This window comes from Grampus griseus (assembly GCF_964374135.1).
Source record: "Grampus griseus genome assembly, chromosome: 16".
Taxonomy (NCBI): Eukaryota; Metazoa; Chordata; class Mammalia; order Artiodactyla; family Delphinidae; genus Grampus; species Grampus griseus.
In genome coordinates this window covers 58,697,776-58,717,034 of record NC_139010.1, presented here as the reverse complement: position 1 = coordinate 58,717,034, position 19,259 = coordinate 58,697,776, and the positions used below count along the sequence as shown (strand labels likewise).

General features: G+C 48.7%; 1 protein-coding gene across 1 annotated transcript; it reads right to left on the bottom strand.

Moving 5' to 3' along the window:
• Positions 1 to 3,215: 3,215 nt before the first annotated feature.
• Positions 3,216 to 18,516, bottom strand: SCD (stearoyl-CoA desaturase). The gene is made up of 6 exons (XM_082673092.1): positions 18,197 to 18,516; positions 17,391 to 17,673; positions 13,418 to 13,548; positions 12,222 to 12,427; positions 10,517 to 10,749; positions 3,216 to 7,190 (listed from the first exon to the last, which is right to left on the bottom strand). The coding sequence occupies exons 1-6, from the start codon at positions 18,221 to 18,223 to the stop codon at positions 6,991 to 6,993; spliced, it is 1,080 nt and encodes a 359-aa protein (XP_082529218.1). The 5' UTR covers positions 18,224 to 18,516; the 3' UTR covers positions 3,216 to 6,990.
• Between the last annotated feature and the right edge of the window lie 743 nt (positions 18,517 to 19,259).

Here is a 19,259-nt window from a genome sequence, read left to right as displayed (position 1 = left end):
ATCCTACACGCCGCAGAGCAACTAAGCCTGTGCACCACAGCTACTGAGCCTGCGCTCTAGAACCCGCGAGCCACAACTACTGAGCCGCGTGCCACAACTACTGAAGCCCGAGTGCCTAGAGCCCATGCCACTGCAATGAGAAGCCCACCCACCGCAACGAAGAGTAGCCCCCGCTCACCGCAATTAAAGAAAGCCCGCACGCAGCAACGAAGACCCAACGCGGCCAAAATAATATAATAAATAAATTTATTTTAAAAAATTTTTTAGAAAAAGAATAAAGGGTGACCCTCACACATTGCTGGTGGGGAATGCTGCAGCCACTGTGGAAAACAGTTTGGTGGTTCCACAAAGAGTTAAATGTGGAATTGCCGTATAACCTAGCAATTCCACTCTTAGGTATAAACCCAAATGAATTGAAAACAGGTACTCAACTACTTAATACACAAGTGTTCATAGCAACACTATCCAATAGTCAAAAGGTGGAAGCAACTCAAATATTCATCAACGATGAATAGAGAGAAACCAGTTGTGATATATTTATGCAATGGTATATTATTTGGCAATAAAAAGAAATGATGTAGTGATACATGCTACAGGGTGGATGACCCTTGAAAGCATTATGCTGCGAGGAGGAAGCCAGACACAGAAGGTCACGTATTGCAGGATTCCATTTATATGAAATATCCTGAATAGGTAGATCCGTAGAGACAGAAAGCGGACTGGTGGTTGCCAGGGCCTGGTGGGAGCGGGGAGTTGGCGAGTGGCTGTGGAACAAGTACAAAGTCTTCTTTTGGGGTGATAGAAAGTTTTCGGAACTGGATAGAGGTGGCGATTGCACAACGTTGTAAATGGACTAAAATGTCACCAGATTGTTCACTTTAAAATGGCTAATTTTATGGTATGTGAATTTTACTTAAAACATATGTATATGAAACAAACAAATACAAAGACCGAAGGGTGAGTCCTTACTGCTGTTCAGAATTCTCTGAGGATCCCGACTGTGGTGAGGAGCAATCTGCCCTTTCACTTTCCCTTTCCTCTGGTTGGTCACAAAGTTCTAAAGCCTGGCCTGACCCTGGCTGCTCCCTGCTCCTACGGGAGAGGGCCAGCAGGAGAGGGCCCCTCGGGCCCCTCGAGACAATCCTAGCTTGGAAGCAGAAGCGCTGCGTGAGTCAGCACAGCAGACACTTGGGCTTTGTGAGCTCTCTGTGGCCTGGGTGCAGCAGGCAGGGCAGGCCCGGGCGGGGGAGGGGCAGGCCCGGGTCCCGAAAAGGGGAAGGCTGTGCCTCTAGCAACCCCAGTATAGAATCTCAGCTGCTTGGAACCTGCAATTAAGGCCTGTGGCATTTGCCCCAGAGTCAGCATGCAAGAATCAGCACCATGCCCGCGGCTTAGTAAGTTACTATAGGTCACAGAATGCAACCCCACTCCCTGTGACACTTCACACAGTTTGTCGCAGAGACAGAATTCACAAGACATGAGATCTTTCAATAATTTTATCAAGCACTGATTGTTCAGGTGCAGGAGACATTTCTAAGAGAAGATGCCCTTAAGGATTTCAAAACAACGTGACAGTAGTGTGGAGTATGGTTTGCGTAAGTATAGAGGAAATGTCAGCTATGCTTCTATGGTCTGAGAGCTTAAAACTCATAGGTGGTTGAATGTTACAACAGGTCACGAGGGGAGTGAGTGGGTTTTTCTGGATCAGAGGATGTGTCTGCAATTTGACTGAATAAATTAAGCTCCCTGCCGTTGCAGCCAGGCTTTGCCTCTGAGTATAAGTGAATATCACTGGGCATCTACTTGCATATAGGAGACTTATGCACTCCGGGTTTATCTAATTTGTCATCTACTTCACACCCATACGGAGAGCAGTTAATGAGCAAAGTTCTGGAGCTGGATCTCAGCATCGTGGCTCACTCCCTCACAGTGTATTTTCTCTCCCAGTGAATTCAGTTCCCTCATCAGTAAAACTGGGGTAATAATAGCATCTGCTTTCCATACAGTGAGATAATGCACTGTGCAGCACTCACCACAGCGCCTGGCTATTGTGAATGTTATCACTGCGTCCACGGGTCTGGTGGACTCAGAAGTTGGATTTCCTGCATCAGAAGGTTGTGGGGGTTCTGTTGATGCCTGGCCTCAATCCCTCTATCTAATGTAGAACACGGTACATATATGGATTTTTCCAAGCAATCTGGTATCGCAAGTGTATCATGTAGACTTGCTATGGTTTACAGCAGCTGTCCTTTCTCATGTGGCTGGTGTCTTTGTCTCCAAAGACAAAGGAGAGACTTGGAAGGAACAGTGCAATTATAGAACAACAGAAAAAATGGTCCAACCTGAACATTTTAAACAAAATAGAGGGAAAGGGGTGGAAGGCCAGATATTAAGCACGTGCCACCGTCAACCTATTAAGGTCTGGCAAGGCCTCAATGAATATAGACTTGGTGTTGGATGCTCAGAATCACTCTGAGAGAGTCTTGCTGCTTGTCCAAGGTGAGGGTAACCTCACATTAGAAAGTGAGGGGGGCTGGTTCTGTGGAATGCTTAGAAGCCCAGGCATTGTCCAGGTGGCTTCTGTTGAAAAACGGAACTTCTTCAAACTGTAAAAAGTCCTTCTCTTTTCCACGTGAAGATTCTCAGATAAGGTAGTAAAAGCTAAAGCCTTTTCCACTTAATGATCATGAAGCCCTCTCTACCCCAAGAATTTACAAGGCTTCCCTGGGATTGTTTTTCCTGTCTTCCTGCTGTTGTTAATCAGCATTTTCAGGAAGCTACTCTATTAGCGGGAGGGACTACATTTCAGAGGAATGACCTGGATGGCCCAGCCTGGGTTGCCAGGCACAGGACTGCTTTCCAGAGTGCCTCCTGCTGCTCCCTTCCTCTCTTAGCATCTCTGTTTTGGGTCCATGTGACCATGGGACACACAGGAGTCCTGACATTTCCCCAGGCCCAAAGTGCCAGCTGGTGTTAATGTGTTAGATCTCATGGCAGCAGACTACTGGCTTCCTGTTGCTAAGGCTGAGTTTAACCTAAAGTTACCCCTAGGGAGGGCAGGAGGGCAGGGCGAGTTACTGGGATATGAGTCAACCATTGTGGCTTCTTGTACTTCTTTTTTACCCTTAAAGATGTAGGAACAGGACATAAATAGGGTGGTGAATAAATCCCAAGAGACTGAATCACAGCCAAAAAAACTCTCAAACACAGGGCAATCAGATTCACTTCACTTTTATTAGGAACAAACACAATCTCAGATCAGTACAACTAGCTTCAGAGTTGATATTAATAGAAATTATTCCAAAATTATTCTTAGGTCACAAATAACTACTATCCCACATAAAAAGGGAAAAATCCCACCCAATCAAGGAAAAGGTATCCTGTGTATGTTTCCATGGCAACGAGTTTATGCATTCTCAGATTTTTGTCTGGCTAGTTATCCACCACTTATCTAATGGGTTTATTCAATCTCTCAGAGAGAACCATATAGATCCATGATAGCATCCAGGACACGTGGTTCATGGTGGACACAGTTCACGGTGGATACTGCTACTATAAAAATACTCAGGACTTAAGAGAATTCCTTTGCTGAAGGATCCCAAAATGCTTTATAAAAAGCATTAGTCACGCCTCAAAACTGCCCTTTGAGGTAGGTCAGTATTATTATCTCATTTTAACAGAAGGAAAACCGAGGCACATTATAGTTAAATGACTTGCCCAGGGTCACACAGCAAGTCTGTGGCACAGTGGTAGGAGAGGCCCTGGCCTTAACCACCCGTGTAACCTTGACATCGTGCTTTCTTTAACTTTTCACGCTGACCCATTTGAGCTACACTTACAGAGAATACACTCAGGATACTAGCTAACTAGGAGAAAAAGTTTCCATTTTAAATGCTACAACCATCTTTTAATATTAAAAAAAATTATAAGTCAAATACATTCAAATTCCTTCCACCCTCCATCATATGTGGGCAATTAATAAAAACAGCCCTAAGGAAAGTTTCCAAAACAAAGTCCAGAAGGGAATCCTGCAAACAGCTATACTGATAATTCTCCAGCCAGGCCCCCTTTTCTACTAGCCACTTCTGCAGGCTCTCAGGTGCAAAAGAACTCCACAGAGGGAGCAGGGAGGAAGCAGAGCAGGCTCAGATGCAACACTGATTAAAAAAGATGTAAGGCACCCAGATAAGTTGTCAGCACGCCCACAAAGCAAGGCCTGTTAGAAACTGGACCCCATCCAGCCTGTGTAGGGTCATGGTATAGATCAGGTCCATCGAACACAATTAGAATAGAAAGATAAAAGTTGGTTTTGATCATCAGGTGTAAAGCAGGCCTCTGATGACCTGTGGAATTAAAACTACCCCACAGGCATTTCCAAGGGGTAGGTACTTGGGTCAGTGGATCTAAACTACAGTGATCTTCCATTAGATTTTTTTTCTACTGAGAGGAACAGCTCAAAAGACAAGGATGCCTTTAGTCCAGCCCAACCCCTGTGGCCTCCATCTATTCAATTAATACAGAAAGAAATGCTCTCCTCCCTTCCATCCTTGGGGCTCAACAGTGGACAGAGCATTTGGTACTGTGCATTTCCAATCTCAACAGAGTAAAGCCAGGCTTCCGCATTGACGACTGAGGTTACAGGGACAGGAGTGGCCCAAGGTTCTCAGACACTGATGTTTCTTCAGAACTCCTCTATACTATTGTCTGCCCTAGGCTGCGTTGTAGGGAATGCTGGTTAGTTTGCTGAACAGAGACACTGTTCAACAAAGTTCATGGCGTCTCACATCCCAAGTCTCGGCCAAAGCTTTGCTGTATACCCTGGCTCCGGGGGCCGGGGCCTCCTTTGGAGTGAGGCACTTTGGAACTTGCCTTTGCTTCTTGTGCTTCCCAGTGAAGACTTGGCTCCTCCTACTTCTGCAAGCCTTGCACTGTCAGCTGGGAGCACTGACTCAGGCTGGGCAGGCTTACTGAGTAAGCAGGAGGCATCCAGCATCCTCTCTGGTTCTGACCAGACACTGGAGACTAAAAACAAACGCTCTTTTGCTCCATGGCTGGCTCACTGGCACAACATGAGCATGTGGCTTGGCTGTGCCTCACGAGAGAGAATGCCTGTGCCCAGGATGTCTCCAGCGGGCTTTGCTAGCCTTGTCTTGAGTCATCAGTGTGGTGGGGAAGCACAAGGGTGTAGGTGGAGACTCTGGAGGCCAAGTGAAAGTGGCAGCTCGTTCAACTTTATAAAGAGAAACAGTGGTTCAGCTACCCTGAGCATACTGTCTGTAGGAGAGGGAGCTGCCTGGACCACAGTAGCCATCACTGCCTCTGAATACACACAAAGGAGGCTTGCCTATCCAGAGAAAGAAGAAAACATTGGGGAGGAGATAGAACTGGCAGGAGAAAATGGACAGACAGGGCAGAGCCAGGAATCCATAGTCAGGGTAGTTAAGAGATTCCTACCCCACCCCCCAAGCAGTCCTATACTTTAGGCTAGAAGTTAACAGAGAATGAAGAGTGAAAGGGTTCAACACTGTGGGGAGAAGCCTTCTAGTTCTTTCTCAGTCCAAGGAGAAATTGAAATTAATGAAATGAACCCAACATCTAACTTGTTTGTATAACCAGCTTCCATATTAGGACACCCAATAACTTACTCAGTAACCTTCCAAATCCCCCAGCAATGTGTTCTCAGAGCCCTTCTTTTGTAATGTTCCCTCAGGAACTGCCTACAGACCCTGCCCCTCAACCTCTCCATCTCCTGTCCAGCAGCGAGAGGAAAGGAGACAACCCGCCTAATTCTTCCTCTTCTCCAAGCCCCACTCTCCTTCAGAGGGAGATACTCTAAAAGGATTATTTTAATATTCCAAGCAAAGCACCCATGGACATACAGCTCTATGTTTGACCCAACTCCACCTCCGAAAATCCTTTCTTTTTTGGGAGGCAGCTATGCTCACCACTGTACCACCAACACATCTTTTTTGGATGTCTCAAAATGCTGAAGCCACCTTATTACTATGAGGGGAGCTGACCAATATACCAAAGATGGCACAGCAGAAAGATGAAAGAATTTTGACGATTCCATGAGCTGCTGGAATCACCAATTCTGGAAACAACCAACCCTCAATATTTCTTGTTATCTGGAATAAGAAATCTTCCTGTCCTGAAAGAAAGAAAAAAAATCCTTCCCCGGCAGAGACCACTTTTCCCATAAACTAAATGCTGCTTCTTTATCCTCAGCCTAAAGTAGATTGGGACATTGGGATTTGCTTTTGAGTTCTAGCATTGCCAAGCTCCACGGCCATTCCCCAGTCAGAGTCAGGAGAGAAAGGAAGCATACTGGGTGGTGGGCAGGCAGCTGGGTGTCAGATCACAGCAGGAGCTTCCTGCCTTGTTTCCCACTTCAACTCATCCTTACTTATCAATCATATCATGCATGCTAACTCTCTCCTCTGACAATTTACCTGCTTTCAAAGCTTTGTGCCAATAAAGTTATTTTTCCATTTCATATAGCAAAAGCCTAAGCTGAAGCTAACTGGGGGCCTTCCCAGAAGATTTTGTCATATCTCTAGCTTGAGCCACCCACCTTAAAGCTCAGGACAGCTCAAGGAAAGGGTTATCTGGGGCAAAGACCACTAGTTTTGGACCCTAGAAAGGTTGTCTAGGCTTTGGAAGCTGGAAACCCACCAATGACTGACCAGCTGCTTGCCTGGGGGGCATTGAGGGGGAAGAGAAAGGAAGGTGATAGGAACAAAACAAAGGGAAGGATAATGGGACTAGAAGAGAAAGAAGAAAAGAAAAGAAATAAGAACATGAGCTTAGCATCATAAAGGCAGAGTTGTTGGCTTTCAATTTTAAAAGAAAATTTAAAAGAATACTGTACTGGAATGGGTTAACGTCATCATCTTTAGCATCCTGGTAGCATTATTCAGTAGTTAATAAACAGAACATTAAACCTCTGCCCAGCTGGCTTTTGGAAAAGGAAACCGAGGGACCCCAAATTCAGCCACTCTTGTAGCTTTCATCTCCAGTTCTTTTAATCCTGGCCAAGACGGCAGCCTTGGATACTTTCTTTCGGTCATAAGCCAGACCGATGGCAGCCATGCAATCGATGAAGAACGTGGTAAAGTTGATGTGCCAGCGGTATTCACTGGCAGAGTAGTCATAGGGAAAGGAGTGGTGGTAGTTGTGGAAGCCCTCACCTGGGACAAAGCAGAGAAGAGTTATGGGGCTACACTGGATTGCTGGCTTCTTGATCTTGGCACTCTGGTTCCCTGGGGAGTACCTCAAACGTAGTAGAAACCTGCCGCTGTTGAATGAATGAATGGACGAATCCAGTCTTTTAAACTCCGAACCCAACAGATTCCCTCAGAGGCATCTTAAGAAATGACTGGGGAGACCCTGGTCACCATGGCTCTCTGGGAGCCTTTGTGGGAGGAGGACGGGCAGTTTCTGAGAGGATAAGATGATTTGAGAGAAACTTCTATCACTGGGAGTGGATTTTAGACTGGAAAATTCCAGAGCTTCACTAAATATTGGTATGAGACCCTAAAGGCTCTGTGTGTATGTGCATGTGTTAGGGTGGGGAGAGGAGAGAGTCCAGAATGAAGAACCTTTGCTGTGTTTCTTACAAAGGTGAGCAAAGGAGTACACCTTTCCCCACTGCATGGGTACTCTCTCCAAGGGTGGAAGGTATCAACAGAATTGGGCAGCAACAATCAAGTCAGAAGAAAGAAGGCCCAGCCCATGGGCCCAAGTTCCTCAGCCTCCACTGGTTCAGAGTAGACTGCTCTGGCTTCTAATTCTTTGAGCTTTGACCCTGGTGTGTGGGTGAAGCTGATAAAACAGAAGCTCTCTGAGGGAATAAGAATCAAAAGGCTTAGGTAGTCCCTCTAAGATACTGAGATGAGCAGTTCACTTTGCTGGATAGAGGAAAATCAAAGAGATTCTGGATTCAGGATAATTTCTGTAATGCATCAAGCTGTGGAAACTCCACAGACAGAGAGTTCTCTAATCCACGGCAGGATCTTCTTTCTGAACCTCATTCAACAATAACAATACCGACCCTTATGAGGCTGGGGTAAAGCTGGGTAAAGAAGAGCTAATAGGGACTTCCCTGGTGGCGCAGTGGTTAAGAATCTGCCTGCCAATGCAGGGGACACGGGTTCAAGCCCTGGTCGGGGAAGATCCCACATGCCACGGAGCAACTAAGCCCGTGCATCACAACTACTGAGCCTGCGCTCTAGAGCCCCTGAGCCACAACCACTGAAGCCCGCGTGCCACAACTACTGAAGCCCAGGCACCTAGAGCCCGCGCTCCTCCGCAACAAGAGAAGCCACCACAATGAGAAGCCCACGCACTGCAACGAAGAGTAGCCCCCGCTCGCCGCAACTAGAGAAAGCCCGCGCGCAGCGACGAAGACCCAACACAGCCAAAAATAAATTAAAAAAAAAAAAAGAATAGCTAGTAAAAGAGTGTGCTGAGCCCTTTGAAGATGAAAGAGCCCCAGTAGGGTAATAGTGGCATTAATAACCAAAAAGGAAGTCCTGCGATGGGAAAGACACCATCCAGGGCATCACCTCAAGGTACGTCCTTTCTCTGACTATCCACAGTGCGGATCATCAGTTTATCCAGTGTGAAGTGAGTAGGAGGGTAGGAAAACCCCAAGGCTAAAGGTACTGATGGAGGATTACTAATTTCCATAAACGACTTTGCAGCTAGGCTCTGTATAAGCACTAGCCAGGCCCACACATCAGATTTAAACTGAATCAGACACACGCACGTTGCCAAGAGAGGAAAAAAAGAGGAGGAAGGTCAGTGGGCGAAAAAAGGACGAGACTTTGCAACTGGGGCAGCAAGATACAGCCCGAGAGAGGCTCAAGGGGTGAGGCCAGCTATAGCAGAGAGAAGATGAGCATGTGACTGCGGGGGAGGTAATTCAAGAAGAAAAAGATTAGAACGGCAGGGCAGCAGGCTACTGGAGAACAAAGGGTGAGGTGATAAGCGGGGAGAGCAGGTATGGAGGAATGATAAGAGACAAAGTAAGCTACTGGCAGCCACTTTGAATGGGTGGTCATAGAGGCTGGGGCTGGGGAAGACAGATCTGTTTGCAGGACAGGACCGATCTCATTCCAGAAACTTCCATAATGTTCATTAATTTTCTATGAAAATAGCCTGTATGATTGATTTCAAACATGGTTCAGAGTAAGAACATGGACAACAGTACAAGGTGTCCGAAAGGAGGGGGAAGGTGCATGAAAGTTAAAAAGAGATGAAAAAATGTCTTTAGTGCAGATAGTAAAAAAAGATGGTCAGGGTTGAGAATATAAAGGAAGGTTTTAAAGAGAACAAAACGAAGGCTAGGCCGTGGCGTACGTAAATGTGGGGAGCAGGGAGGTTGCCTCGATATGCTGAGTGACCAGCAGCACTGATGACTGGTGTGGAAGAGGCCATGGGGTCTGCCTAAGGAAATCTAATTCCAGGCCTTAGTCAAGGTCTATATTTAGTTGAAAAGAGTGACGGACAAAAAAAAAAAAATGGAGACAGATTGTAGAACCCTCTTGTCTTAGACTCTGGCTATTGGAACTGGAATGGTATAAATAAATTCTTGAATAGTCAGCATTAGATCAGTGAGCAGGTACTTGTGATCAAACTAACTGCTTTACTGGGAGTTCCCTAAGCCACGTTGAGCGGAGGGAGTGTTCCCAGCACAAAAGAGGAGCAGAAGAGAGAAAAATAAAGGACAAGAGATGAGAATGGTAGGTGGTGATAAAGGGCCACCAACAGTTGCTTTGATGTCCTTCATACTGGCATCACCAAGCAATAAGGCATGAAATACACTTCAAGTATGGCCTCTCTGAAAATAGCAAGGTGACAGAAGAGAAGCTTATTGAATTAAATGATAACTATTTGTTCTACATGTTGTATAGCACGTCTAAATATAAAACACTAGGCTTACAGCCACCCAGATCAAAGATGACTGGAACAAGGGCAGCCCAAAGGGGATCATCATGCATAGCATTTGGGGATTGTGCTGGAACCTGGAATCAAAGGCATTGTTATTTTTCACCCTTTTCTCATTTATTTATTTAGTTTTGGCTGTGTTGGGTCTTCGTTGCTGTGTGTGGGCTTTCTCTAGTTGCGGCGAGCAGGGGGCTACTCTTTGTTGCAGCGCACAGGCTTCTCATTGCAGTGGCTTCTCTTGTTGCGGAGCACGGCCTCTAGGTGCACGGGCTCAGTAGTTGTGGCACACGTGCTTAGTTGCTCCGTGGCATGTGGGATCTTCTCCGACCAGGGCTCTAACCCGTGTCCTCTGCATTGGCAGGCGAGTTCTTAACTACTGCGCCACCAGGGAAGTCCCTCACCCTGTTCTCTTTACATAGGACTTGCTGCTTAATTCTCAAGGATTTTTAATATTGCCCCTTAGTTTTATAGTGTAAAGACAGAGAGGGGTCATAAAACAGGTGAATCTGGTTTTTCTGGCTCCTAGCCTAATACTCTAAGCTGCAGACCACTAGATGTGACTTACCTACAGCTCCCAGTGAAACCAGGAGATTCTCTCGGGGGTTAATGGTCTTGTCATAAGGGCGGTATCCATACAGGTGGGCAGCACTGTTCACCAGCCAGGTGGCATTGAGCACAACGGCATAACGCAAGAAGGTGGCGACTAAGAGGCTGTGTGGAAAAGTTTCACCCCAGCAGTACCAGGGCACGAGTGTGGGCAGGATGAAGCACATCAACAGGACAGCGGGTTTGTAGTACCTACATTGAGAGATGACACGCCCGGTCAGTGGAGAGAGGACTCTGAGACCTACCTGATTTTCTATTCTCACACGGTTGGGCTGTCTCTTTCTTTCTACATTGTGAGCACAATGTGGCAGGAAACAGAGCAAGAGGGAGTGGGGTGGGAAATCTTCTGAGAATGTTGTGTTATTATCATACTTCTTAGATGAGGTAATGAGGGGTTAAATGACTTTTCTAGGGTCACACCACCAGGAACTGGTGGAGCAAGGATTGGAATGCTTTGTCTCCTGACTCTAAATCCATTGCTCTCTCGCTACAGCATAATACCACTTTGGTAAAACAGGTGGGGTCCAAGTTACAGACTGAGTTCTCCTTCCCGGGTTTTTCCATTCTGCCTTTGGGCTTCCTTTCTCTTTATCAGTGCTCTTGGCAGAATCTATGTTTAGTATCTTGCCTCCATCTCCTGCTAGCCAGGAATCCTTCTCATCCTTCCTCTTCTTTTCCCTCACAGAGGCACTCCAAATGTCCTAGATGCCTGCAGGTCTGTCCCTCTGGAGGCCCTGTCCCATTCTTCATTCTCCCAAATGTACAGCAGGCCATTGACATTCCAAGGGAGCTGGTTTCCTACACCCCTTCAGCAGTCAAGTCTGATCCTCTTGTATCATTAATAACCCCTGCTTCCAACTCCTCTCCACTCCTACCACCACTTCCCTGCACGGATCCCCACTACCTCCCCACCTGTGGCCCTGCTTCCCACCTCTTTAGCTCAAGGCCTTCTTTCACCTATCCCCAGAGTGACCTTTCTAAAGCACACCTCCAACCATGCCACATTCCGGCTCAAAAGACTTTTCATGGTTTCCTATTGCCTGGGTTAAAGTAAACCTCATCTGCTTTTAATACTCCACAAGAATGGCATCGGTTTCCCTTTCTAGCCTTATTTCCTACCACACCCTGCACTTCAAAGGACTCTGTTGCTGGAACACACTTCAGCTCATTCTTTCTGTTTGCACTGTCCCCCCCCCCCCCGACCTGTGAAAATCTCTATCCGTCAGTGGATTCCAAAGCTACTTTCTTCATAAGCCCTTCCCTGATGTTCCCCACTCTGCAACCTCCCTCCCCTTTGTGCCTCTCCTGGGTATGGAAAATATTTTGCCATGTATCATAGGTATTTGGACACTTGGCTTATCCCTCCACTCCCCAATAAGCTATGAACTCCTTGAAGGTAAGGACCATGACACATTCAGCTTTGTATCCATGACCATCCTAGGTCAACAAACATTTGTTGAATTTAATTGGTTTAGATAGCTCAGAGAGAAAGAAACAACAACAGTCTATGGCTATGGGCCTGTGGGCTATTAACAATTAGGGTTTTAAATTATAATTTGGGATATGGAAACCCAGTAAATTTCTCAGTTCATGTTGACAAGTCCTAGGAGAAAAAAGTGGGTCACCAAGTGCCAGGTCCCCAGCTCCATCATCATGTCACTCACCTCCTCTGGAACACCAACAGCTTCTCAGCTTTTAGGTCAGATAAGTTTAGCAAACCACCCTTCTCTTTGACTTCTGGGTGTTTGCGCACAAGCAGCCAACCCACGTGAGAGAAGAAAAAGCCACGTCGGGAATTGTGGGGATCAGCATGTGTTTCCGAAAACTTGTGGTGGGCACGGTGATCTCGGGCCCATTCGTAAACGTCATTCTGGAGGAACAGAGAAGAGGAATGAAGGCCTGAGGAGAGACACCCTCTCAGGGGAGTTCCAATGGCTGGGGAGTCTGCACAATCTCTTCCTTCTTTTGCCCCACAGGGACAACGTGGGGAGCCTTCAAGGCATTAAGTGTTATGGCAGAGATGATTATGTAACCGTGGGATATTGCCATGGAGAAGGGGATTAATTGGGTTTCCTTGTTTTTTCCTCTTACTCCAAGCTAAGCCTTGCACTACATGCTATCCTTTACCCACTGCTACTGCTTAATAACTATGAGTTCCCTTTCTCCAATTCCCTTCATTCTATCTCTGCTATAAACTTCCTGCTTAAACAAACCTCAATACTTGACTTAGGCAGCCTGGTAGCCCAACATAGGACCATAGCGTTGGACCTAAACCCTCCGTGACACAATTTCCCCATCTGTGAAATGGGGATAACAATAGCAGCTACCGCCTAAGATCGTTGTGAGGGTTTAATGAGGTAATCTATGACAAGTGCTTAGAATAGTGCCAGGCATATCGTTAGCTCTATAAAAGTGTATCATCTTCTTACCTGAAAACAACAGAGTTCATGAATCTGTGAAACATTAACTTCAGCCTCATTGTGGTGGAATCCTAAGACATTAAAGTAGTGAATGTCTTGTTCAATGTCTGCCAGGGAAACCAGGGTCAGTTCCTGCCTTCAGTTCCTGCCTTATGCACTTATGAAGGACCACAATGGCCAGACTTTGTGATAACAGAGGATCAAAAATGACCCTATACACTGAGAGTATTTCCTTTTTATCTCCTACTTCCCTTTTCCAGTCACTCAGAAGTAAACTTATGTTTTATGGACTTCAGGACTGAACTCAAACTTGACTATAAGGAGAAAGTGAAGTGGCTGTCCAGGTGCTGCTCCTCTCCAGGCACTGATCGCCTCCATTCTGCCCCCAGATCGTCAATAAAGAGTGAGGAAAAAAATGCTGAGCACAGTTGGCTTCTCACCTGGAATGCCATCGTGTTGGCGATGATCAGGAAGAGGCGCAGGGGCAGCCGAGCTTTGTAACTTCGGTGACTCCACAGGCGATGGGCTCCTGCTGTGACGCCCAGGGCACTAATCAGATAGTAGAAAAACGCTGCCAGGAGAAGACAGGGCAGGGAGTCATTAATCTGGAAAAGCATTCACATGATGTTCTCGTCAGGTCAGAGTCTGTGTGTTCTTTAGCCTCCCAGTGAGGATCTGCTTTTTCCTGAACTCCAGGGATACCTTGATCTCTTAGGCTCCTTTGATTTTATCACTTGAAAAATACCATCACCTCTCATCCTCTCAACCTAGGAGCTGGAATAAGCTTAGGAGTCCCAGGAACTTCAGAAAGGCAGGACAGAGAAGAGGGCTCTCACCCCCCAGCCACTTGGCATTCTCACTCGTGAAGGACAGTCTCCCAGATCGCATCTCCTCTGACCTTCTGCTAACCTTCTCCAAGGTTTGAAGGAAGGACCGCAGACTACTCCTGCAGCGCTTAAGACATATAAGCAAGGATAGTATTAAATTATTTAACAGACAGTATGGTCTGGGCACTGACCAATTCAAGGGTCCCTGGGTTCTAGGGGACATTAAGGGGGCTCAGAACTAGGGCTATTTACCAGCTGGTACGAAAGCATTGCAATCTTTTTGCAGGTGGTGTGGCCATAGAAGGGGAAAATTCGCCCTGCATGTAAGTCATAGCTGCACAGCGTCTTAAGCTTCGCCAAGGATTTTATATTCTCCAATTCACTGGATACCCTGAATGGGGTTTAATATCCTCACTTTGCAGTTGAAGAAATAGAAGCTCAGAGAAGTTAAGTGTTTATCTATTGTCACATGGCAAGTAAGAAATGGAGCCAAGATTTGAAACTAGATTTTCTGTCAATAAGCAGTTTATGTTCGGAAGTCTGGCACAAGGATGTGTACCATCCACCTCCCCAAGATAGGCACAAGGTTCCTGTGTCTCGCCTTTGCCGTGTCCTTCTGCCAGCCCACACTCCCTCTGGCAAGGCTAATTCTAGATAATAGCGGCATGGACTCAAAGCTGTGGGTGGAGCACCCCAATGCTGTCCTGCCTCACCTTCCTGGAGGCCTGCAGGCTCCGGGGGGGCCAGACAGAGTCTCTAACTGGGAGGCGGGTTTCTTGGCATACCTACCTTCCTCTGTTCAGTAACTCTAGGAGGCAGGGGCTGAGGCCTTGGTAGAGCAGTGACTGTTGACAATGTTTCATTCCTAGGGAAGCAGCTAGAAACAATGGATCCTCAGTGGCCACTGAACTTAGTTGCAGTTGGAGACACCACACATTGTAACAAATTGTCCTGTGTTCTTCTTCAGCCATAGATACCAGTTTCCTAAACAAGCTCCTCCCACCCCACCCATCTTCCTCTACCCTATCGTATTCCTCCGACAGGACGGGGAGGAGAGCCATGGAGCTAGAGTCTGTCCCAGTGAGAGTTCTACCCACAGTCCCTCTGGGCTAAATTAAGGCCCCCTATGATTTGCTGGTCTCCGGCCACGTGGTAATATCCTCCCAGATGCAGTATCTTGCCTGCACCTGCACCTGGATAAATGACAGTTGAGCCACAGCCCGCCAATCACTAAGGGTGAAGAAAAATGTCTTTGGGCACAAAAGAAGCACTCAGCTCAGAACCAAGGAAGTTACTGGGGTTGTTTCATGCCACCGAAGACCCTGGCAAGTTGACTCAGAAAGCACATAAGATCCTTGCATTAACAAAGGAATTGGGAAGAGCACCCAAGCCCTCTGGTGCCTTTTTCTCTAAGGCTTATCTAATAGAAGGCCTTGCGCCAGTTGGAAATTCATTCTCTATTAAAGTCCAAATTGATGGTTAAGCAAAACCTCATAGCTTTAGTCCTAAGAAAGAGACTGGAGAAGTTTTGCCCCATGGCCTCTCAGTGTAGCCAGAGATATCTCTTCAGCCCTTCCCTCAGGGCTCTTCTGAGACACACTCAAAATTGCTCAGTCATGAGAAATGCTGGAATCACAACCATCTGCTAATTTAACACTGTACTTAGGGATAAAACAAGAAAAGGTGAAGCCAAGCTCCTGAACTCAGAAGGACCCTCTGACCCTCCCCCCAACCCCCTTTTATTCCTTAAGAGTTCTGATATCCCCCTACCAAATCGGTCATTCCGTCAGCTAAGCCATCCACCACAGGGCCCAGGGACAGGAGTAAAAACGTCACAACTTATCCAGTCTTCGTGTGACACACTTCTCTGTCCAAAGGCACAGCACACACCCACGGGCAGGGCACCAAAAAGGTAGCAGGCACAGCCCTGGTTTGGGGAGAGCATTCTGCACTGCACTAGCAGCTGAGGAAGACGAGTGAGCAGCAGCGGTCTGGCCAAACTCTGGACTTTACGAGAGGCTTACAGGGAGACCTGAGGCTGGAAGGGGCTTGCAGGTGACTAAACACCTGGTGAAGACTCCTGGTGAAGGGGTAGAAAGAGGGGTCCACAGTCTCCCTGGGGAATCCTTGTCCCTGCTCTTGATTCCTCACTCTGAACTAAAGTTCTGTTGGGTTCTCAGAAGGGCTAGAGAACAGACGTCCCCCTCCCCTCACAAATATAAGAGCCCTTCCTGGTCTGCAGATGAACAGATTTCATCTGCATGTGGCTGGCCTCAGCAATGACACACGTGTAACTTAAGGAGCACTACCTTTCTAATCTCAAAAATAGTACTGTTGTCTCCAGTGTGTATCTGGAAAAACTGAGAGAGGGGATCTACCCAGTTGCATTTCTCTGTCTGTGGCACCAAGAGGATTCCCCAAGACAAAGCTCCGCGGACCTCTTTAGTCTAAAACCACCTTTAGACTAAAGAGGTCCTGGAGGACTCGGCTGAGACCTGCCCACTGGCCCTACATAACTCCCCTCCAAGAGTGCAGCTGTCTGCAAGCGCCGCACACCCCGGACTGCTCTGGAAATCCTACAGTTGCTTCCTGGAGAAGGAGTTCTGGCCCACTCCCCTCAGAGAGCGGCAATGTGGGTCCCCTGGGTCTTTAGGCTTCCCTGCTCTCCCCTTCCGAAGTCAGACTTACGGTGGCAGAGGTGGAAATGCCCTCAGAGCGCATGTGTGTGTGCAGGGGGTAGGGCCCTGCTGTGTGCCCAAGCCCATGGATTCCTGAAAGAGCTGAGCTAAGGGCAGGGCAGGGATGCACTGGGGACTGTCTCCCTCACTGCAGCAGCCTGAAGGCCAGGGCTGCCCAGGCTCAGGGGGCTGGAGCAGGATGAGTGGGGAATGGGACATGAAACACTTCTTTAACCTTATCTCATTCTAAGAACATTTTGTTGAGTGGCACGTGCAGTCCCCTGGAGACCTACATGGAGTCACAGAGCAGCAAATCTGTGTAACTTGGGTTACTCAGGAGGCTTCTTCACCCGTCTATGTGACTAAGGCGCCTGACAGGGCCAAGGGTCAGGGCAAAATAATTTTGTGGATGACCACGCTCTGTTCCTCCCTCTTCTACTAACTCTTCCTGAGTAGCTTCTCTCGCTATCCCATGACTGTGCTCAGCATATACCTTCTAAAGCCACTAGTCTAGTCCCATGTCCCCATGCCTCCCAGGTAGGGACCTTGATTCCTTCGTGGCTGGCAGGGCTGGGACAAGCAGTCAACTAAAGACTTGAAGCAGAAAACCTCTTTCCGGGAAAGCTGACTCTCTGGCACAGTTCTGCTTCCTTCAGAACCTGCGGCCCATGGTCTCAGAGGTCCCTCCCCAACACCCAAATTAAAGGACGCCCAGAACTGACACTCCTGCATCCCAAACCCCCTAGGCTCTGTTCCCAGCCCACCCAGCCTCTCAGGACACCAAAGAGAAATGGCTGGGAAAACCTCGGCCTGGAAGGGCTGGAGTTTCTGCTCTATGTAAGATCCTACTTTATTAAGAGGGGAGAGAACCTGGGGTACTGGGTCAGGAGGACAGGGGGAACTCTTACCCCAGAGCAAGGTGTACATTTTGCAGGTGGGGATCCATGTGATCCCATACAGGGCTCCCAAGTGTAGCACAGACATGAGGATGATGTTTCTCCAGACATACTCAAGCTTGGGATTTGGGCCCTCCTTATCCTGGTAGCTTGGGTCATAGATGTCATCTCTTATTTCAGGGCGGATGTCTTCTTCCAAGTATAGGGGAGCCTTCTCCAGCTTCCCCCCTCCATTCTGCAGGAGCCTGGAGGGAGGCGCTGTGATGGTGGTGGTGGTTGTGTAGGAGCTAGAGATCTGGAAGGGAAAGGAAGTGGAGGGTCAGGAGAGAGGAGAGGACACGTGGACGTAGTAGGGGCCACTTCACTCGCTAATCAAGCTGGGAGAAGGGCGGGGTATAGGCACAGACCTGGCCCCAACACCCACGTTACCTGAGGGCAAGGTCTATCCCAGATGGAAGAGAGGGAAGTCCCTAGGAACGGTGCAGAGAGATTGGGGAGGGGGGTGAAACCTCAAGGTGAAAGGGAAATAGGAAAGAGGAGTAAAACACTCGCACCCCAACGAACACACAAAGACAAACCCGCATGCCTACATACGTGAGAGTACCGGCACGACCAGATTTTTCTTTAAGCTTAAAAAACAAAAGTTGGGGACCTAAGTTCCCAAATTACAATCCCCGTTCCCAACAAACTGAAGGCAGTACAACTCGCAAAAGATGGCTGTGTGCAGAGATCTCAACTCTCTTCCCCCACCGAGTCACTTAGAAGCCCGACCAGCGCCGGCGAACCCGCGGTCTGGGGGCCATTACTTGGAAGCTCACCTCCTCCTGCAGCAAGTGGGCCGGCATCTGGGCTCTCGGACGCTGGGATCACTTTCCCAGGGCTGAGACTGCGGAGCGGAGTTCGGGGCAGCCCGAACTGAGGGTAGGTTAGTTCCCGAGGCCGCTTTTGGCGCGGCGATCCGCGGCGCTGCGCTCGGAACCCTTTGCTGCACGGTGCGCGTTGGATCGGTGTCCGGACCCGACCTGCTGTGCGTGGATCTCCCCAGGCTGGTGATTTAAAGGCTAAAGCTGGCAGTGGGTGACCGGGTCCCGTATTTCCTCAGACCCTTTTATTCGTTGCCAACAAGGGGCAAAGTAAGCAGAGTTGTCTCACCGTGGGAGATCCGCATGGGCGGGAGAGGGGAGGAGACGCAAAAATTGGATGCTGCAGACACACCGCGGCTTGGCCGCCGCAGCCCCTGCCTCTGGCCCTGCCCCTGGGGAAATTCTAATGGGCTTCTGTAGACTCTGGCGCGTCATTGGCCGAAGGGAATTTGGTGCCACCTCGTCCTGCCGTTGCCATTGGCTCGGCGCAATCTGCTGTTTCCTCTGCCGCGAGCTCCTCACTCCCCCTCCCCTCCCTTTCTCCTTCTAGGCTTCTCTTCCACCGGCCGCTGGGCCTCTGCCCGGCACCCCGCCGCCTAGGAGGCGCTCAGAAGGGTCCTCTCTGGAAGAGGGAGAGGACCCGATCGGGGAACTGGGGAACGGGGGGTGGGTGCCAGCCCAGGACTGGCCCCGGGCACTTCGCGAATGGATGGGCACTGGGGAAGTTTCCCGGGGAGGAGTGGGGAAGCCACACGGGCGACCACTACACACAGCTGCACCCCCGCCTTCCCGCTCGCCGAGACGCGTAGGAGGGGAGACTTGCTTTCAAGCCCGGGGTCGCGGGCCACGGGCCCAGCGAAGCCCCGCCTCTCTCCGTGGCGAGCGCGCAGGCGGTGGGGTGGGGGGGTCGGTCCACGGCGGAACAATGGTTCTGCCCCGCCTACCAGCGGCGCGGCGCTAACCCCGGACTGCTGAACTCGCGGGTCACCAGCCTCGCGCACGCATAGATGCACTGATG

Excerpts from the sequence above, each read along its gene's own strand:
- SCD (XM_082673092.1), bottom strand. The coding sequence starts at position 18,223 with ATGCCGGCCCACTTGCTGCAGGAGGAG. Across the intron at positions 17,674-18,196 it reads CCCACTTGCTGCAGGAGGAG|ATCTCTAGCTCCTACACAAC; the intron begins GTGAGCTTCCAA and ends TTTCCCTTCCAG. Across the intron at positions 13,549-17,390 it reads AATGTACACCTTGCTCTGGG|CGTTTTTCTACTATCTGATT; the intron begins GTAAGAGTTCCC and ends TTCTCCTGGCAG.